The sequence below is a fragment of the Clarias gariepinus genome, chromosome 28 (genome assembly GCF_024256425.1).
Source record: "Clarias gariepinus isolate MV-2021 ecotype Netherlands chromosome 28, CGAR_prim_01v2, whole genome shotgun sequence".
Lineage (NCBI taxonomy): Eukaryota > Metazoa > Chordata > Actinopteri > Siluriformes > Clariidae > Clarias > Clarias gariepinus.
The window spans coordinates 19,527,392-19,549,352 of NC_071127.1; the positions used below are offsets into that span (position 1 = coordinate 19,527,392).

At 40.7% G+C, this 21,961-nt stretch overlaps 5 protein-coding genes across 5 annotated transcripts in view; all 5 read left to right on the plus strand.

Annotated features, from left to right (window-relative positions):
• LOC128516117 (zinc finger protein 850-like) overlaps positions 1-21,961 on the plus strand; it is a 196,696-nt gene that overhangs the window by 35,851 nt on the left and 138,884 nt on the right. The window lies entirely within an intron of this gene.
• LOC128516149 (histone H2B-like) lies at positions 4,755-5,129 on the plus strand. The gene has a single exon (XM_053490456.1). The coding sequence runs from the start codon at positions 4,755-4,757 to the stop codon at positions 5,127-5,129; it is 375 nt and encodes a 124-aa protein (XP_053346431.1).
• LOC128516133 (histone H1-like) lies at positions 10,989-12,338 on the plus strand. Its single transcript, XM_053490441.1, has 2 exons — positions 10,989-11,596; positions 12,235-12,338. Exons 1-2 carry the CDS (start codon positions 10,989-10,991, stop codon positions 12,287-12,289), a joined length of 663 nt encoding a protein of 220 aa, XP_053346416.1. The 3' UTR covers positions 12,290-12,338.
• LOC128516147 (histone H2A) lies at positions 12,249-13,010 on the plus strand. Its single transcript, XM_053490454.1, has one exon. It carries the CDS (start codon positions 12,249-12,251, stop codon positions 12,633-12,635), a length of 387 nt encoding a protein of 128 aa, XP_053346429.1. The 3' UTR covers positions 12,636-13,010.
• LOC128516169 (histone H2B-like) lies at positions 19,593-20,000 on the plus strand. Its single transcript, XM_053490475.1, has one exon. It carries the CDS (start codon positions 19,626-19,628, stop codon positions 19,998-20,000), a length of 375 nt encoding a protein of 124 aa, XP_053346450.1. The 5' UTR covers positions 19,593-19,625.

The following is a 21,961-nucleotide window of genomic DNA, read 5'->3' on the forward strand; positions in this document are numbered from 1 at the left end:
ATCTATACTTGTACCGGCTGAATAGTCTTCATTTCATTGCTTGTGTCATTGCACTCAAAATTGTTGAACATCTTGTCAAACAATTTGTACACCTATTTTGAAAACCCTATTTTTAAGAAGTTTCCATGAAAATCTCCATAAATTACTTTTCTCAGGTGAACCTTATCTCACACTAATGAAAATTGGTGTGTGTTACTCTTACTTGCAACCAATGAAAAGCCTCTTCCACCCAGTCACAGGTGAATCGTGTTACAGTATCCCCTACTCTACAAGTATATATATAATGTAAACCAACAGACAGGATTGGCATGAGGTGCATACTGAATCTACAAAACTGCAGAACATGGAACGTCAGCCTTGTGGAAGAGGGGTGAGGATCGGTGGAGGACGAGGACAAAACCGGGTAAAAAGAGGCCAACGACATAGAAATGTTCCTGACGAAATCCGGGCAACACTTGTGGATCATGTGATAAACCATGGCCTCACAATGGCCGAGGCTGGTTGAAGGGTGCAGCCAAATGTTGGGAGAACTACTGTAAGTTCTATTATTCAGACATTTCTTTGGGAAAACAGGTGAGCATACTGTAATTTAGTTATTCAGCACAAACTAATTTGCTCTGCACTTTCATAGTGATACAGGAGACTTGCATTAGGACATGACCTTATAGATCTTTACATATAGACGTACTGTAACTGAAGCGCAGACTTGGCCCAGGTGTGGCATAGTGTGCTGTGGTACAATACAGTAATGCTGTAAAGAAAGGAGTTTTGAATGATAGTCCTGTAACAATTACTGTAAGCATGGTTGCGTTTATTTATGTTTGTGTTTTTTCATCTGCATCTCAAAAAGGACTGCCAGACAACCTAGAAGAGGTGGAAGAGGTCCACTTTTGACTCCGCAGCAAGAGGAAAGAATTTGTGCAATGGTGGTTGCAAACAACGCTTTGAGACTGAGAGAAATACAAAGAACTGTCGTAGAAGATGACACCATCTTCGGAAATATTCAGTCATTATCAATTTCCACCAGAGTCCTCAGACGGAATGAAATGTCCATGAAGCAATTGTACAAAGTACCATTTGAACGGAACAGTGATCGAGTGAAGGAGCTCCGTCACCAGTATGTACAGGTAAAACATGTTTGCATATGTACCTCTGTTTACTGTAAAAGTTTAGGCCATGTACTGCACTTACATTTATGCATGTTACTGTAATCCTATTTACAATTCAAACTGTACAATCTGTTGTGCCAAATGCACCATTACAGACTTTTTTATTCTCATCCTTTGTATAGCGTATCCTGGAATTGAAGGCCAGGGAACCCCTGCACACGTTTGTATAACGAAGCGGGATTCAAACTCGCAAAAGGCAGACGGCGTGGACGAAATCACATTGGAGAAAGAGCCACCATTGATGTCTCAGGCCAACGAGGAGGAAATATTACAATGTGTGCAGCAATCTCAGAAAATGGCGTTCACACCCATATTCCTCGTATTGGTGCATACAATACATGACACCTGTTGGCTTTTCTGGACGCTCTTTATAGGGACCTAATCCCACAAAATGAAAGGGATGATCCTGGTGACAATCGGACAATGTATGTAGTGGTTTGGGATAATGTTAGCTTCCATCACTCTGCTGTAGTTTTACAGAGTTGTAAAACTTGGTTGGTTACTAGGCGGTGGTGTAGACCAGAAGTAATTGCACCCACTGCTGTGTTTCAGTACCCAAAGGCTCTTTTAAAAGCCACCCATCTATGCTTTAAAGGTGTGTTTTATCAATGTATTAGTTTACAATCACAGGTATAATATGTTTATTAATTTAGATTACAAATATGTAAAACCTATAGAATGAGAAGTGGGTGCGTTGGAGACATATATGGTGTTTGATCTGTCTCACTAATAAGATCTGTAAAATACAATTCTTGATTCTCTGCTACATCCACACTGACGAGGTCTTTAAACAAATCATCTGGGAACTAAAATTACCTATGGGATATCTTAGAGTTAAAATAGAAGTAGGTAAAATAAAACGTACATGAAATTTATTTAAGAGCTATTTCTTTGGTGGTAGAACTGGAGCCAATAAACAGGCGGTGACGTAAAACATTGGAACCAACGACAGGCGGCGCTTTCAAGACGCCCAATCAGCGCAGCCGAGCGTTAGGCTATAAATAGGCCGCGTTTACTCGCGTCACTCATACTGTTTTTCTTTGAAGGAGTATAGACAGCTCGTAAGCGATGGCAAGAACCAAGCAGACCGCGCGTAAATCCACCGGCGGTAAGGCGCCTAGGAAGCAGCTCGCCACTAAAGCTGCCCGTAAGAGCGCGCCGGCTACCGGCGGTGTGAAGAAGCCTCACCGCTACAGGCCCTGCACTGTGGCTCTGAGGGAGATTCGCCGTTACCAGAAGTCTACCGAACTGCTCATCCGTAAGTTGCCGTTCCAGCGCCTGGTGAGAGAAATCGCCCAGGACTTCAAAACCGATTTGCGTTTTCAGAGCTCGGCTGTCATGGCCCTGCAGGAGGCGAGCGAGGCCTATCTGGTCGGTCTGTTCGAAGACACCAATCTGTGCGCTATTCACGCCAAGAGAGTGACCATCATGCCCAAGGACATTCAGCTGGCCCGCCGTATTCGCGGAGAGCGCGCTTAAACATCAAACTCCTGTCTAATCTACACAAAGGCTCTTTTCAGAGCCACTTCATTGTTACGGAAAAGTCAGCACATTTTCTTGCATGTAAAAAAAAAAAGAACTGTTTAAGTCATCCCTCTCTCTCTCTCTCTTTTAAAAAAGTATATAAAGTAGGTGACTACTGCACAAAAAATATACGTTTTCTTTCACCGTTGTAATATAAATGTTTTCGAAATTGCAAACGTCCACAAAACAACAAATAGCATGTGAATTAAGTTATTCAATACATTTTGTTTTAAAAACTATATGAAAGAAGAGCGGCAGCTTTATGTGGAAACTACATGAAGTCAGCTCACAACCTGAATGTACTAAATGACCAGGTTATCACATCTATGGAGTTTTTCTTTCCCGATGCCATGGCCATATTCCAGTATTCAGAGTGTGAAAAAGTGGTTCTGGAAGCCATCCTTCCCCCCATTATTCCCACACATGAAGTTTGTGTGCAGTCAAAGCTAATGACGGTGAGTGAAATCTTTGGGGTATGCAACTTTTTTTTTTTTTTTTTTTTTTGGCCATGGAGTGAATATTATTGAGTAACAAATTTATAGGTACCATGTAATCACAACATTTGCTATCATATCTAAATGTGTGTGAGCAGAGAAGAATGGTTTCACATTAAATATTTATTATGTACTTTTATGTTGTATTAGTTTTTAGTACATTTACCTGTCAAGGACTGTAGGTTATGAAGATATTCTTCTTATATTCATTCTTTTTTTAAATGATTTTATAATTATTATTTTTATAATAACTTTTGTCCAAGTATCGAATATTTATGTTACTAATAGCAGTAATAGTTTAGAAAGTAAGTTCATGCTACGAATATTAACAACAATAATAATCATAATGAATAAAGAATTTCTCTTCAGCACGGTAAGGTGTGGCTTTGTACATCAAGGGGTAAAGGTTTGAACCCTGCTTTGCAGAGTTTGCATGTTTCCCCTGTGCTTGGTGGGTTTTCTTCTGACAAATTGGCACTCACAGGGGGAACGCCTGAAGAAACACGTTCTGTTCCAGGACCGTTGGTATTAGTCCCACCCCTCGCCTGGTCTCAAGTAGGTCCTCTGGAGGCGAATAAACCTGTGGTCGTTGGGCTGTCCTTTTTATACAGAGATTTAACTTTACGAGATCTTCACGATGTCAGGAAGAGGCAAAGGCGGGAAAGGACTTGGCAAGGGAGGCGCTAAGCGTCACCGTAAGGTTCTACGCGATAATATCCAGGGAATCACCAAGCCCGCTATTCGCCGCCTGGCGCGCCGTGGCGGAGTGAAACGTATTTCCGGCCTGATTTATGAGGAGACTCGCGGTGTGCTCAAGGTTTTTCTGGAGAACGTCATCCGCGACGCAGTCACCTACACCGAGCATGCTAAGAGAAAGACCGTCACCGCCATGGATGTGGTGTACGCTCTGAAACGCCAGGGACGCACTCTGTACGGCTTCGGCGGCTAAACACTCCACCGGCTAACAACGTGAACACACAACGGCTCTTTTAAGAGTCACTCACATCTCCAGCAAAAGAGCTTTTACCCTTTATAGTGAGACACAATATCGGAGTTTAAATCTTAGCAAACACCACCCCCAAATACACGATTGTCATATTATGAGGGGTTTGGTGTATAGTGATAAGAACTTGATCGACCACATATACAATATACTTTTTATTAACGTCATATGCGTTTTAAAGTAAATTCGAATAATTGTTGTTAGTTGGAAGGTGTTGTTACATTGTTCAGCTAATCGAAAATAGGATATTTACTACATGCACATTAACTTTCAAGAAAATATAGTAAACATATTGTTTGAAACGCCGTCCACAAGTACACACCTGTACAAAAACTGTAACCCAATGTCACGACTCTAAAAACGGCGGGAAGATACGAAGGGAGAGGGGTTGTAGGAAAAGAGTGCGGTAATGGGGGAGGGGCATGGTATGAGGCCCTTTGGAATTTGGACCAATCAAAATCCTTTCTTGGCTTCCGCTTAATTACAATGTAGCCTGTACATAAAAGAGCTCGCGGGGCTGAGTCAGTTATATTACTTTCAGTATCGCTGCAAAGTAGGAACATCATGCCTGAGCCAGCCAAGACCGCGCCCAAGAAGGGCTCAAAGAAAGCCGTGACCAAGACAGCCGGCAAAGGAGGCAAGAAGCGCAGAAAGTCCAGGAAGGAGAGCTACGCCATCTACGTGTACAAAGTCTTGAAGCAGGTTCATCCCGACACCGGTATTTCGTCCAAGGCGATGGGAATCATGAATTCGTTCGTCAACGACATTTTCGAGCGCATTGCCGGTGAGTCCTCGCGTCTGGCTCACTACAACAAACGCTCCACCATCACTTCCAGGGAGATCCAGACCGCCGTGCGCCTGTTGCTGCCCGGTGAGTTGGCCAAGCACGCCGTGTCCGAGGGCACCAAGGCCGTGACTAAGTACACCAGCTCCAAGTAAAGCGCCTTACCGCCGCCATCAACACAACGGCTCTTTTAAGAGCCACCCATGTTGTCCCTTAAAGAGCGACTACTGAACGTTTTTGTGTGGTAGAAAGTTATCACTCATTTTAAAAATGTGTGTATATATGTTTTATTATAACACGGTTAAAGTGGTTTCATAGCAGCACCCAGGAAAGAAAATTGTAGTTTATTTGATTATTCAAAATGGGTTTATTCATGTAACGAATTATTCTCATAATTACATGAAAAAGGAGTAACCTAATGTCCATTTTACAATGGTGTGCACATAAAGGAGGATAATGGGCCATGTACTTTTTGGTATGTGTACTTTTCTTTTTTTATAAACAAAAAAGAAAAGTTATATTTGTTTTCATTTTAAAATGTCACACCTTTTTAAGTTTTTTTTAATTAAATTAGATTTTCTTTTCTTGTTTATACTTTGAATGAAGAAAGTTCTACAGCTTGGAAATGAAAGAAAGAAAGAAAAAAAACAGCTGCATTTTCATTCTCTATAACCGGAAGTATCTTTTTAGTATCGTCTTCTTGGCGCTGGTACATTCACCTGGGTGACACAAAACATGGACCACTATATAGTTTTCAGGAATAATAAAAGAGTGTCATTTAGGGACGAGGACATGACGGCTGAAAAGTTAAGTCGCATATTTCAGGTAAAAACTTTTTTTTTTTTTTTTAAACGTAACTAATATTTACCATGTCATTTTAATTAATGTCAGGTTATCAGAATGTAACATGTATATTTGAGTTCTCATAAGGTGATAAATTATTTACTTTCCCAATTAATGCTACATCTGCACAATATTATGTCTTTTAGGTGAGTAAAATGATTGTTTTTTTTTCCACTTCTCAACCAGGTTTCAGCCAATACTGTTTACCTCACTGATGATTCAAATGTGTTCTCTGGTGTTTTCCATGAGGTCCATGGCGAAGACATGGATTCGACCCCAGTAGGCCCTAACACATTAGCATGGATAGCTAATGTGAATAATTAGAAAGAATAACAAAATAATTGTGAAATCATGTTTTGTCTTTTAGATCAGTTTACCTTGCTGAGGTGGCTGGTGGGAGGTTGATTCCAAGTAGAATGGTGGTGGTACGCTAACTGGAGTGTGAAGCTTCCCTTCAGGGAATAATAGTAAAAGTGCAAGATGCCATTGGCAATTACAATCCTATAATTTTGACAAATGCCCAGGGCAATGCCAGGTAACAGGTAAGTCACAGAAGCCTTTATTTAAATAAATTAATGTTACAGTACATATGTTGTTACAAAAAAATGGTGTAACACCTGTGGCATAAAGTGTTTGTAAAATTAAGCCTTGTTTTAGGCATTTTCTTGTGAACAGTTCACCTTTTTTTTTTTTAATGTCAGTACATACATTTTTATTTCATCTTTAGGGTCACAATACTAGAAACAAAATGCTTGAAAAATTCTTGCTGTACCAGAACAAGACTTTAATAGCCTTCGGAGAACAAAGAGGAAGAGATTGAGGTATCCATTCAAATTATCACTTTGCAGTGCAACAAACTGCAAAAATGTACATGCTTTAAAATTACAGTTTCAAGAAGAAATGTAATGTAGGATGTGTCTTGGAATTGTAATATGCAGTAATTTTTTTGTTAGTCACTACCCATAAACAGTTGATTTTTACCTTATAACTCATTTTTTGTTGTGGTAGATGTAAAGATGACGATACAGCTGGCTTGGGAGAAGTCAGTGACAAAATAGAAGAGTTGGTGATGGAATCTCAAAATCTGCCAGCTGTTACAGCAGCAATCAAAGAGCTCACTGATCCTTTCATTACCCAGAGAGTCTTTCTCATGGTATCCACTTACTAGATTGATAGTCATAGTGATGCTGCATGTAATGGCAGGATTCCAGTTGGTTTTGCTATGAAGAAAAAACATAATTGTGAGTAGAGTTGAGCCATTAATATGCAGTGGAAAAATGACTTCATTTTTCTTCACTACTGTACTATGGTTAGCAAGCCTAGTCTTGTAGATCCCCCTGCCCAATGCATTTTGGTGTTTTCCTTGCTCTATCACACACATTTCTTTTCATAGAATGCTGTTAGTTTTTAACTTGTATTTGCTTTGTATGTCTTGGCCATTATTTATCTGAGCTCAAACATATATACTTTCAGTAAACTTAATGTGTAAAAATTACTCTTATTTTAAAATTAAAACTGCCTATTGCGGACAGTCTGAGCACTGAGCACACATATGACTGTGTAGCCACTACCAGCTCCACCACCATCATTAAGTTTGCTGACGACACCGTCGTGGTGGGCCTGATCTATGAAAACAACGAGACGGCCTACCTGAAGGAGATTAGGAATCTGGAGAACTGGTGCCAGAGGAACAACCTCCTTCTAAACGTCAATACGACAAAGGAGCTGATAGTGGACTTCAGCACTAAGCAGGAGAGGAACTACCAGACCCCTGTCATCAACGAGAGCCCAGTGGAGAGAGTGGACAGCTTCAAATACCTCGGTGTTCACATCACGCAGGACCTGTCATGGTCCTGTCACATCAACACTGTGGTGAAAAAGGCCCGGCAGCGTTTCTACCACCTCAGACGCTTGAGAGACTTCCGACTGCCCTCCAAGGTGCTCAGGAACTTTTACTCCTGCACCATAGAGAGCATCCTGACGGGAAACATCTCAACCTGGTTCGGGAACAGCACCATGCAGGACAGACGAGCTCTACAGAGGGTGGTGCGATCAGCTGAGCGCATCATCCGCACCGAGCTCCCTGACCTGCACTCAATCTACAGCAGGCGGTGCTGGACCAAGGCCAGGAAGATTGTGAAGGACCTCAGCCATCCCAACAATGGACTGTTCTCTCTGTTGAGGTCAGGAAAGCGATTCCGCTCCCTGAAGGCCAACACAGAGAGACTGAGGAGGAGCTTCTTCCCACAGGCGATACGGTCTCTCAATCACACCACCACACAGTACTGACACACATATGGTCTTTACACACATACACTGGACATTCTGGACATTCGTTCACACTAGTGGCCACTGCACAACTACACCTGGTGGTCACAAGTCACTTTAAATAAATCACTTTTTAAGCATTTTTTGCACGGCACTAGACACTTTAAATATGTGAATTGCACAAACAGTGGACATTACATTACCATTACAACTACCATTCCATACAAAAATTACATAAATATACCTACCCATTCAGCTGCTCTTATTGTTTTATATTGTTTTATATTTGTTTTATATTTTGTTATACATTCTTTAAATATTTTCTATATTGTGTATTTTTATTGTTATTTATTTATTTTTTTTAACTTTAGTTTTATATTTTATTTTATTTTATTCTTTTCTAGTTTTATTTACCCTATATTTTAATTCTCATATTAGTCTTCTATTTTAGGTCATGAGCAGTTGCCTAAGCATTTCACTGCATATCGTACTGTGTATGACTGTGTATGTGACAAATTGAATTTGAATTTGATAAAGGGATTGTGTGTTCCTGGTGTGACTCGGGCAGTTGTTGTGGCCATCCTGTACCTGTCACGCAGGTGTGATATTCTGATGTACCGATCCTGTGCAGGTGTTGTTACACGTGGTCTTCCACTACGAGGATGATCAGCTGTCCTTCCTGTCTCCCTGTAGCGCTGTCTTAGGCGTCTCAACGTGGGGACATGGCAATTTATTGCCCTAGCCACATCTGCAGTCCTCATGCCTCCCTGCAGCATGCCTAATGCACGTTTATGCAGATGAGCAGGGACCCTGGGCATCTTTCTTTGGGTGTTTTTCACATTCGGTAGACAAGTCTCTTTAGTGTCCTGCGTTTTTAGAACTGTGACCGTAAATGCCTACTTTCTGTAAGCTGTTAAGGTCTTAACGACCATTCCACAGGTGCAAGTTAATTAATTGATTATGGTTAATTGAAAATGCATGGAAAACATGGTTTAAACCCTTTACAATGAAGATCTGTAAAGTTATTTGGATTTTTACAACATTATTGTTGAAATACACAGTCCTGAAAAGGGACGTTTCTTTTTTTGCTAAGTATATATATATATATATATATATATATATATATATATGAAATCTTGACTATCAAAAATACAAAGATAAAACTTATTATACTATTTATCACCTCCCCACCCCCTGCAGGTTCCTGGCATTTTTTGTACATCTTTTTAACTTTAAGATGGTATGGGAGAAGTGTTCGACACTCTGTGTACTGAGTGTACTGGCACCTGAACCATAGGTAACTGTTCAAACTGGATGGTCTCCACCCAAACAAACTTGATGCATGGGTGCTAAAGGAAAATATCAGCAGAATGTGCCAATCTTCTCAACCTGAATGGCACATACACACCTGGACAAAGTTTGGGTGACCACAGACAGCTTTCGAGTCATCATGTGTTTAAAGAATCCCACAAGGACATTGATAACACCACGCAGCCAAAACAACTACGGCTCATGGACATCCTGGCTCAGTCCTGCCCTCAGAGATTATTACAGACAGACTGTGTCATACTGTACTATAACAGCTCCAAGATTATTTTCTGGAAAACAGCCAGGGAATTCAGGACAATTTACTATAGCCACCTGAAACACCAGAAACTATCTTACCAGACAAACTTAAATAAATAATTTTTAATCAATAATTTGATCACCACAAACAAATTGGATTTTATGGTTTTAAATGAAGATAGCTGCAGTGCAACAGTCCTTAATGAAACAGCCCCTCCTACCTTTACTTTTATGAGAGTCTGCAGAACTGTTAGGAGAGGTGTAGCTGCTCTATTTAAAGACGGTTATCAATGCAAGTAAGTGTCATTTGGTCACTATTTGTCTTTTGAATATCTAGGAATTTTGCTGAAAGGTGCTCCACGTTTTCTGTTCATCATTATTTACAGACCTCCAAAATACTCCCCAGACTTTATTGAAGAGTTTATAGAGCTGCTATCTATTATTTCCTAGGGTTTGACTTTTTACTATAACAGGGGACTTTAATAGTTATATTGATAACGCAGAAATGAATATTACAAGAGAAATGATAAGTGTTTTAAACACTGATTTAGCATATGCACAGGCCCACTTATAATCATGGACAAACTTAAGATTTACTCATCAGTGAGGGTCTAAACATCTCATCATATTGTGATTGTTGTCAAGCTTACCATGTCCACAGGAAATTCAAAATATGCGATAAACAGCATACAGTCAACTGCAATACTAAATCACTGTGCTAACTAAAGGTCCACTATGTGATCATAGGATGGAATAGGGAGGGACATTTCTTAGATGGGTGCAAACAAACAACGCAAACACATGTGCGTTTGTGCTTTACACAGGCCAAAAACAACTCCGTTTTAAATCCTACACATAACGCTCGGACAATGCTTATATATCAAGCTCACTGACAGGGTTCGCTTTCAGTTCGAACCAGAGTACTTACAACGGTGCGACCTGTTTTTGTCCGGTTTTTCACCTGATACATACGAAATGCGCAGTCCGCCGGCTCGAGCTCCCGGCGCGCTGCGCACTTTTATTGATTCTGCGCGAGAATGCGTGTGTCTAGCTTGCCGTGCCGGGCCTTAAAAGAAAGGGAAAAGGCGTTTCTCACTAATCATGTGATTTAACGCTGGAAATTTGCTATCAGGACTCGGATATTCGCCGAGAAATGTCCGGAGAAAACACACTTGCTACCGTGTGACTGATGCGCAGTCATTCAGCGTCTGCTGGGTTGAGTCTACACCGTTCTCATGTGTGTTTTAAGACCAGCCCCTGACCGAGGGGAGGGAGATAGCAGTGTTTTACAGCGCGCTTAGCCTCATATTCACGTATTCTAATTAGCTTCCGGAGAGATGGCAGAAGTGGCTCCCGCGCCCGCCGCCGCGCCGGCCAAAGCGCCCAAGAAGAAAACAGCTTCGCGGCCAAAGAAGGCCGGCCCTAGCGTCGGCGAGTTGATCGTCAAAGCGGTTTCCTCGAACAAGGAGAGGAATGGCATGTCTCTCGCCGCCCTGAAGAAAGCTCTGGCTGCCGGTGGATACGATGTGGAGAAGAGCAACTCCCGCATTAAGCTTGCCCTTAAGAAACTGGTGGAAAAGGAGGTCTTGTTTCAGACCAAAGGCACAGGCGCGTCTGGCTCTTTCAAGCTGAACAAGAAGCAGACCGAAGCCAAGAAAACCGCACCCAAAGCGAAGAAGCCGGCCGCCAAAAAGCCCGCAGCGGCGAAGAAGCCCAAGAAGGTAGCGGCCAAGAAACCTGCCGCCGCCAAGAAGTCGCCTAAGAAAGCGAAGAAACCCGTCGCCACCAAGAGCCCCAAGAAGGCGAAAAAGCCGGCGACACCTAAAAAGGCAGCGAAGAGCCCCAAGAAGGCGAAGGCAGTGAAACCCAAGACTGCCAAGCCCAAAGCATCCAAGGCTGCCAAGCCTAAAGCGCCCAAGGCGAAAAAGGCAGCTCCTAAAAAGAAGTAAACATGTTAAGTTTATTTCTTTCATATTTTTCTTCTAAACGGCTCTTTTAAGAGCCACCCACTTTGTCGTTTAATGGGCAATAATCTATTTTTTTTGTCAAACTACATGAATAGAATAACCATTTTATTTAATATTATAAGATTCTAAGGAATCCTATGATTTTAAAATTTTGCTAAAGTATACACTTCAGTCTAGTCATGTAAGAGTATATTGAAATGCTTGCATGTAAACCGGAAGTATACGAGGTTTTTAATAATGCGTGTAAAATGAAAGCATCAAAACTAACAATGTAATTAAGAGTCTAAGAAATCCTATGATTTAAATTTTTAGGTATACACTTCAGGCTAGTCATGTAAAAAGTATATTGAAATGCATGCATATGTAAACCAGAAGTATGAAAGTTTTTTTTTTAAATAATGCGTGTAAAATAAGAGCATCAAAACTCATAAACCGAAACTCATTTCTGTTATCTTTTGATGAGACAGGGGGCGGGATTGGAGAGAAGTCGGAATTCAATGGCGTGTTAGTGATTGGCTCGGTTGTCACAACGATTGTAGCCAATGAGGATGCAGCAGTTTGAACTATATTAGAGCGCGCTAGAGAATGATTGCTGACATTTTCTGTTTGAACACAGTGACGCAGTGAATCATGTCTGGAAGAGGCAAAACCGGCGGAAAGGCCCGTGCTAAGGCCAAGACTCGCTCATCCCGAGCTGGACTTCAGTTCCCCGTGGGCCGTGTCCACAGGCTCCTCCGTAAAGGGAACTACGCTGAGCGTGTTGGTGCCGGCGCTCCGGTCTATTTGGCCGCTGTGCTGGAGTATCTGACTGCTGAGATTTTGGAGCTGGCTGGTAACGCTGCTCGCGACAACAAGAAGACCCGTATCATTCCTCGGCACCTGCAGCTCGCCGTGCGTAACGATGAGGAGCTGAACAAACTGCTCGGCGGAGTGACCATCGCTCAGGGTGGTGTGCTGCCTAATATCCAGGCTGTGCTTCTGCCCAAGAAGACCGAGAAGGCGGCCAAGACTAAGTAATTTTACCTACTGCTGCGTTTGTCAGTATCCAAAGGCTCTTTTAAGAGCCACCCATTTTTCCTTTAAAAGTGCTTTTTTTTTTTTTTTTTTTTTTCTCTGATCAGTTCATAAACAATGTTGTAACACGTGAATGAATAGGAATTATAATTATTTTGCAATAAGAGGTTACCTGAAAAATTAGAATTGTTTGTTGGAGATCTTTTCTGTGTAATGTGTGTAACCACTAGCATCAGTATTTCCACAGTATCAATTCAGTTAATTAAATTGTTTTAGTTAAATACGTGAATGTTCTATATAATTAAGCAAGATTATGATTAAGAATATAAGATCGGAAATGAAAACATGTAAAGATTAAATACTGTAAATCATTTGGGAACTAAAACGACTAAACCCCCTTGGGGCTTTTAGAATAAGAATAAAAAGTTAAACTGGTAAAAAAAAAAAATGTGCATGACATTTGCTACCATGTTTTACCGTTGCATCATAAATGTCATAATTTTTAGATGTATATGTACGAAGCAATATATACCCTTGTAAATAAAATTTGATATATTTTGTTTTAAAAAGCAAGCATCTCGCTAGGTTTTGCATAGAGTTTCAAACCAAGTTGGTGGGAGAAGAGGAGCCAATAAAAGTGAAGCCTCATTACGTTACGGGGTGACGTAACGCTTTGGAACCAATGACAGGCTGCGCTCCTAAGGCGCCCAATCAGCGCAGCAGAGCCTTAGGCTGTAAATAGGCGCGTTCCTGCGCGCCACTCATTGTGTTTTACTTTTGAAGAAATACGGACAACTTATAAGCGATGGCAAGAACCAAGCAGACCGCGCGTAAATCCACCGGCGGTAAGGCGCCTAGGAAGCAGCTCGCCACTAAAGCTGCCCGTAAGAGCGCGCCGGCTACCGGCGGTGTTAAGAAGCCTCATCGTTATAGGCCCGGCACTGTGGCTCTGAGGGAGATTCGCCGTTACCAGAAGTCTACCGAGCTGCTCATCCGTAAGCTGCCGTTCCAGCGCCTGGTGAGAGAAATCGCCCAGGACTTCAAAACCGATTTGCGTTTTCAGAGCTCGGCTGTTATGGCCCTGCAGGAGGCGAGCGAGGCTTATCTGGTCGGTTTGTTCGAGGACACCAACCTTTGCGCTATTCACGCCAAGAGAGTGACAATTATGCCCAAGGACATTCAGCTGGCCCGCCGTATTCGTGGAGAGCGCGCTTAAACCACAACTCCGTCTAATCTTCACAAAGGCTCTTTTCAGAGCCACTTCATTGTTTCAGAAAAGTTTGCATGTTTCTTTATTCCTAAATTATGGAGTTGGGTTTGTACAAATCTTTATATGCATAATGATAACAGTTAAAAACAAATTTTATCATAACATTTATTATACAATACATTTATTATAAATATTTGCAAGTTATTCAGGAATTCTCGAGTTAGTTGTGAACTTAGGGTTGGCTAAGTGTGGCTGTGGTAAAGTTTTGTATGTGATCTTCAGAGTACTGCAGGTGACTTTTTGATTTTTTAAAACAAGTATGTATGCTAAAAGTATGCTAAAGTATACTAAAGTAATTAAACCACATTATTAATTTGTCTGTGCCCTTCTGAATGCCATGTTGTTTGACAGTATGTGTGTCTAAGCATGCTAATTAACTATTTAAGTATGACAATGGCGTTTGTTATCATAAATACTGAATAAATCTCATCAACTTAATTGAAAGTCTAAACCTTTTTGATATCATTAAAAAATAATTTTATCTAAAAGCACGGGGCACTGCTTTCAAGTTGTATTATATGTAGTTTCTCAAAGACTTGTGCTTCCTCAAACAGCATGAAATCACAGAACTCGTAAAAAAAATCAATATAAACCAATGAAGGATCGTCAAAACTCTTCTGAATGTTGAACACTAGTTTAGAATCGGAATCAACTTCTACTATCTACTGTACACGGCAGGAAATCACGCTCTATTACAAAAGTCAACGGCAGCCTGCAAAATGTTTGAAATATTACTGTTATTGTGTACAAGTGTAGTTTTTAAGATTTGAGCTTCAGGAAATCTCCCGGCGCTCTGCATATAACAACGGCCCAACGCAACTTTGAAAAGAATTTCTAAATTGGGCTATTGTTGTTTACTTACAATATTTGTTAATTTAATTTAAATGGGGTTTGGGCTTGGGATTTGGTGTCTGTAACGGGTTCGAGCCTATTTATAAAAAACACACACAAAAAAAAAACCTAAGAAAAGTGCACTTGAGGCATCCTGGAGGAAAGGGGCTCAAGCACCCCTATAAATCTGTGTATATATATATATATATATATATATGCACATACATACATAGGCATATACACATACATAGACATATACGAGCAATGTGAACAGTGGAGACGCAATGAATAAGAGAAGCTAGTCTATATAACAGCTACACACGTCTTTAAAGTGAGCTGAAATCCGAGATTGGAAACAGACTTAGGAGTGAGATTGTTCAGTTTTAATGTTTTTTGCAGGTCATTCGAATCTCTAGCAGCAGCGTTTTGAAAAGACGACAGGCCAAATACAGAAAAAGCCTTAGGAACTGTCAGCAGAATCAGGTTAGCAGATCGAGTGTTATACCCAGAAGAAAAAGAGTGTAACAATTCTTGTAAGTAGGGAGGGGACAAACCGAGGAGAGTTTTGTAAATGACCATATACCAATGGATTTTGCGGCGGGTATACAATGAAGACCAGTTGAGAGAAGAATACAGGGTACAGTGATGAGTTTTGTAAGGAGTGTTTGTTATTAACCGGATGGAAGAGTGGTAGAGAACATCAGGCTTTTGAAGCAGGCCTTTGGATGCTGATCTATAAGTAACATCACCATAATCAAACATGGGAAGAATGGTCATTTGCACCAGAGTTTTCCTAGCAGATAATGTAACTGCAGAACGCGTTACTCAGAAAACAAAGCAAAGATTTAACTCATTTGAAGTACTTATCATTAATGTTGCACACAGAGAAATTCATAATAAACCCTTGCTATATTTTACCACGGTCACCGTGTACTGTACATACCCCCGGAGCCATATGTTGATTTTCTTAACCTTCCTCTCATGTTTGCTTTCTGTTACTATCTCTTATGTTAACAAGTCGGTTTTGAGCTGTGTCTTTAATCAGCCATATTACCCTCAAAACAATTATTTCTCATCCATTTTCCCCCTTACCTCTTGGTTACTTTGTTTCGCTTCCTTGTCCATTAAAGGAATGTTTTCAAATATTTTTTTCTGTGACCTCATAAGCTTTTACTTTAACAGCATACTTCTCGTTTTCAATAATGATTAAATGAACCTCAAGAGAATTATTTAAATAAATAAAAGGTTGTTATGTTACCTGACTATTACTGAGGGGTATTGAAACACATTAGTGATGGGTCGTTCATGAACGTTTCGTTCTTTTTGAACGAATCTTTAACATGACTCAGATATAACAGACTTGTTCATGACCCAGATAAAACCATGGATATTCTGAAAACATTTCCCTGTTTTTTAGACAACAAAGGACTGGTAGGTTTATTCAGTGATTGGCATAATGCAAAAATAATAATGCGAAATGAACCAAAGATCCTGATATGCATGTTTTTGGTATTTTAAAGGTTAACCAAGACTTCACACTTCTCTTCAATCCTGAAACGGCTAATAAATTGCTGGAAAAGTGGGAAACTGTATTTAAACCAGGAATCATTGAAGAAGCCATGGGCTTGACTTTAACTCCTGCTGTGCGTTCCCCTTATCTCATCAGCAAAAAAACAGACAATCGATAAAGACCATTGCAGTAAGATGTATTTCCTTATACTATTACCTTATTATATGTGATAAGATTATAGTATTTTTTAGACTTATTGTTAGAATTATTTTATATCTAAAGCAGTTATTTCAACTCTCTTGCTCTCTTCCTCATAGATCTGATATTAACGCGTTAAATCTTTCCTGTTGCTATCCTCCTGTCTCCTCTTGCATCTGCCCTTTAAGGTGTGAACGCTCCTACGCTCACCTTCCCATTCTCTCTTCATGTCTCTCTCCCCCTCTCTCTCTCTCCCCCTCTCTCTCCTTCCCCCTCTCCCCCTAACTCGAGCCAACATCTTGTGATCTGTCTCTGGACGGACACCTCTCTATCTTCCTCTTCTTTGATTCTTCAGGATCTCACCAGGACATTCACAATGGTTCATGTTCTTTGTAGTAACATATGTCTATGGCACAGGCTTTTGTTCAAACATATATAAACCCCATCTTTTGCTGTTAATAAACAGGGACCTTTCTGACAGACAACGTGTGTGTGTGTGTTTGACTGTCTCTCCTGGCATCAGGGAAGCTTACCGAAGCACAGCGGACAGACCGAGCAACTCGCCTCTCCTACTACGTAACTTTAGAAAAACGTAACACTTATGTAGCAACAAATTTATATGATGGGTTAAGGCTAATTCATTAATTCATCTTTGTTAGTGTCAGAATGGAATAGTGACTTGGCAACTCTGCTTTTGCTCATTCATCTCCTTCCAGCTCAACCGGGAGGCAAGAGAGCTGCCAAAATCAGTGCTGCTGATGCTGCTGATCGTCTTTGTAAAGCAGCTAAAAATGCCACCTTGTTTTAAATGCAAAGCATTATATGCATCTAGTTAGTCACTAATTTCACATTAAGCATGCCTTTTATCCGACTGAGACACCATGTACTTATGTATGAACACCATGTACTGTATGAAGTTGATGAGTCTGTATTAGATACTGAAAATCTGGAGAACAGTAGGTCTAGTTTTTCACCAGGTCATGTAAAAAACATGTGTGCAGATATTGTTGCAAAACTACAAGGAAGTGGTGCTTCCACTAATGTAGTATCATCACTTGTTTGTGATTTAGAGGAATTGGTAACCGAGATACACTCTGAGATTCAGCACAGAGTTCTCTCTGCTTTTCCTGTGAACGATACTTTAAAGTCAGAAATAGAACACTGTTTAAATGATTTTAAAAACCCATTTACTTCTTTCAATACAGGGACTAAAAGAAATAGATACTTTATTGAAAAATGGGGAATTGTTGAACCCGTTGAAATAGTTTTAGGTGTTAGGTATGATAGTAGATGGGACAAAGGAATGGCTACTTATGGTGCCTGTAAATGATACATTTATATACATTCCTGTTTTAGAGAGTTTAAAATTTATGTTTAGAAACCCAGAGATTTGTAATATGACCAAAGCAGGCATTGCATCGATTCCAAATTTATACAAAGACTTCAGAGATGGATTGTAAAACTCACCCACTGTTCTCTCGATGCTCAGATTCTTTACAAATTCAGCTTTATTATGACGAATTTGAAACAGCCAATCCCCTTGGCTCAAAACATGGAATTCACAAAGTAGGATGTATATATTGTGTTTCACGAAATTTATCCCCACAATTTAATTTGTCAGTACTTAAGATTCATTTAGTGTCTTTGTTTCATTCTTTAGATATTAAGAGATACAGCTTTGATTTGATTCTCGAGTCCTTGCTTTTGGACCTTAAAACTCTTGAGAGTAAAGTTATCAGTAAGTTATTTAAGTTGTATTTAGTCAAATGCTAAATTTTGTGTTATGTGGACAGTTGGATAATAATTCTGCTGTGATGAGGCTTGTTTTTAATGTTATTATTATTATTATTATTATTATTATTACTGTTTTGTTTCTTTGGTCTATGGCAGTGTTTACCCTTACATTAATGATGTATGATTTATTTGGTATAAAATATAATCGCTCATTTTATATATTTTTAGGGGGGGGGGGGATTTACTTCTGCTTGCACCATCATTACCGGAGAAAACGTATTAAAAATAATGTATTACTCGACGGGTAGTATTAGTCCCGCCCCCTTGCCTGGTCTCAAGTAGGTCCTCTGGAGGCGAATAAATCCGTGATAGCTGCACTCTGGATTTCATTCAGTCGTTGAATCGCACCTAACCAATACGATGTCTGGAAGAGGCAAAGGCGGGAAAGGACTCGGGAAGGGTGGCGCAAAGCGTCACCGTAAAGTTCTCCGCGACAACATCCAGGGAATCACCAAGCCCGCTATTCGCCGTCTGGCGCGCCGTGGTGGAGTAAAGCGTATTTCTGGTCTGATCTACGAGGAGACTCGCGGTGTACTTAAGGTATTTCTAGAGAACGTCATCCGCGATGCTGTCACCTACACCGAGCATGCTAAGAGAAAGACCGTCACCGCCATGGATGTGGTGTACGCTCTAAAACGCCAGGGACGCACCCTGTACGGCTTCGGCGGTTAAACGCTCCAACAGCTAATAACGCAACGGCTCTTTTAAGAGCCACCCACATCTCCAGCAGAAGAGTTTTTATTTCTTTGTGTTTGTAAAAGTGAACTACTGACAGTGTAGTAAACACTGTATAAAAGCTGCATGATATTTAAATAAAACGTCTGTACGAGGCGGTCTGGATCAGAATTAGATGTTTTAGCAGTTAAACATTTAAGGTAAATCGGTCTACGATTGTTGTTAGTCAGCAGACGATGTGTTGGAGTCTTCAGCTTGTAGGAATGATTAGAAAACCGTTTTTAAAAGCCTTCGAATGCATTTAAAACACCAAAAGACAAATGAGCAAAGTATTTTAAGTTTGTGGTACACACTCTACTTATAAATGTAGACTCTTTTAAAAGATAACGTTTATATACAAATTATGTTTATCTGATCTTTTCTGGTGGTTGAACGCGCGATCTACTTAATTTTTGGATGAAATTATTATAGTAAAAATAAATTAACCTGCGACTCTAAAAAACGGCGGGAAGGCTCACAAAGCAAAGCTGAGGGGGGAGGAGTAGCAGGAAAAGAGTGGTGTGGTAGGCGGTCCCTCACGTGCAGAGTTTTTTAATATAGACCAATCAAAATCCGTTTCTGGCTTGTGCTTAATTACAATGTAGTCTGTACATAGAGTGCCCTCGAGGCGGAGCTGGTTGTTTTACTCTCAGTCTCATCGAGAAGTAGCAGCACCATGCCTGAGCCAGCCAAGACCGCCCCCAAGAAGGGCTCGAAGAAAGCCGTGACTAAGACCGCCGGTAAAGGAGGTAAGAAGCGCAGAAAGTCCAGGAAGGAAAGCTACGCTATCTACGTGTACAAAGTCCTAAAACAGGTTCATCCCGACACCGGTATTTCGTCCAAGGCGATGGGAATCATGAATTCGTTCGTCAACGATATTTTCGAGCGCATTGCCGGTGAGTCCTCTCGTCTGGCTCACTACAACAAACGCTCCACCATCACTTCCCGGGAGATCCAGACCGCCGTGCGCCTGTTGCTGCCCGGAGAGTTGGCCAAGCACGCCGTGTCCGAGGGCACCAAGGCCGTGACTAAGTACACCAGCTCCAAGTAAAGCGCGTCACCGCCGCTTTCATCAACACAACGGCTCTTTTAAGAGCCACCCACGTTGTCCCTCAAAGAGCGATTTTCTTATGGGTTAATGTTACAGATTTGTTGTAATGCAGTTTATTGGAGTTCCTGGGTGCCATATAATGTATCCTGCTGTATAATGTAGTGGTTATCATAGCTGAGAGCTTCTGAGTAGTTAGCTATGTGCTTACACAATGTATGTAACAGTCAAGAAAAGGGGCTTTAGTTTGAGTTCTATCTATTCTATGATCATCATTAAATATGTGTTTATACTCCTTAGAATATGTGTGCGTTTTTTTTTTTTTTCTTCACAGTGCACTGTATGTAAATTACCTGACCTGTCCACAAACTGGACTTTAACACTAGAAGCGCCGCGCCACTGTGACTTACTTATAACGCAGTCATTTGTTTGTCATTGTTTTGAATGGGAAGCTGTTGCTGACACACAAGGATCGCTAGATGGCGCTTTCACTCAAAGCAAATAGTTTAGCTCCCGCGTTGATCAGCGGTATTTCTTTTCTTCCATATTTAACTGAGAAAACCTACTACAGAGTCTTTAAGGGGCGTCACTAAGTCTCTACTTGATTTTATAACGTAAAAAAAATGGGTTCGTTCATTCTATTTGAAGCTTCTGAACTTCTTGGATATTTTCTTAGTGTGACAGTGCTTTAGATTAGTTCTGAACTCGCTTCCGTGAAATTATCGCTAAAACAATGTAATGATCCTTCCTGAGGATATTCAATTTTATTTGTATAGCGCTTTTAACGATTTACATCATCACAAAGCAGCTTTACACAATCAAAATAATTAAGTTTGTATGAAATGTGAATGTGTATGAATCAAAATTATATGATTGTCCCTGATGAGCATGCCTAGGACGACGACGACAGTGGCAAGGAAAAACTCCCTGAGATGGTAATAGGAAGAAACCTTGAGAGGAACCAGACTTAACAGAGAACCCATCCTCATCTGGGTGAAAACAGATAGCAGGGATTGATGTGCATAATTATATGCGAGACTGGAAGTTCAGTATAAGAGGAGATGTGTAAGATTAAAGTCCAGTTTGTTCCTGGAGGCTCAGGTAGACTGTAAGAAATTTCAGTCCTGAACTATTGAGCGACTGAAGTCACAGGTCCTCAGAGAACAGCTGTCTGCATCAGTCGAGGACAGGACCACCTTCATGGAAAAGTGGAACCAACCCCAGTCACCACACGCATTCCAGGCAGACCACACGGGGGCATCCATGTGATGAGATCTCCAACCAGAAGCAGGACTCCAGGATGAGTTAGAGAGGTCCAACGGGCAGAGGGGGTCTGGATCACTGGCAGCTCAGGAGCGACATGTATAGCTCGACAGAGAGATAGGTAGAGGAAAAAGGAGAGAGAGAGAGAGGTGTGGAAAAAAATTATTGAACTATAATTGAAGTTGAATGGAAGGTACCAAATACCCAGAAGGCCTTAGTTCAAGAGGCCTTAATCCTCGCAGCCTGCACGACAAATTGAGGAAGTGAGAAAAACATGCAGGCAGAAGGCAGGAGCAATAAGATAAGAAAACTAACATCAGAAAAAATAATAACCTGTAATCTTTAATAATAATACTAATAATATTTACTACGTTTACGCTTAAGATGATTAACGATGGTTGGGTAATGTAAATTAAAGAAAATGTGCAAAGTGTGACCCAAGAACAACCCGTACACACAGAGTGCAAGAAGTTGTGCAACTTTATTGGAATGGAAAATTCAGAAAGTGCAGGCAGCTGTATCATCATCCTCGCCCATCAGAGCTCGAATCAGACGCAAATTGTGACGATTTGGGTAAGATTCCAGAAGGAATCTTAGACGAGAAGATGTACGAGAAGAGCGCTGCCTGCGAACTAGAAAAATAAATAATAAAAAAATATATATATATGAAAAATATATATTAAATGAAAATTTGAACAAAT

Coding starts and splice junctions, on each gene's coding strand:
- LOC128516149 (XM_053490456.1), top strand. CDS start 4,755: ATGCCTGAGCCAGCCAAGACCGCGCCCAAGAAGGGCTCAAAGAAAGCC.
- LOC128516133 (XM_053490441.1), top strand. CDS start 10,989: ATGGCAGAAGTGGCTCCCGCGCCCGCCGCCGCGCCGGCCAAAGCGCCC. Junction 11,597..12,234: donor AAGGCAGCTCCTAAAAAGAA/GTAAACATGTTA, acceptor GTTTGAACACAG/TGACGCAGTGAATCATGTCT.
- LOC128516147 (XM_053490454.1), top strand. CDS start 12,249: ATGTCTGGAAGAGGCAAAACCGGCGGAAAGGCCCGTGCTAAGGCCAAG.
- LOC128516169 (XM_053490475.1), top strand. CDS start 19,626: ATGCCTGAGCCAGCCAAGACCGCCCCCAAGAAGGGCTCGAAGAAAGCC.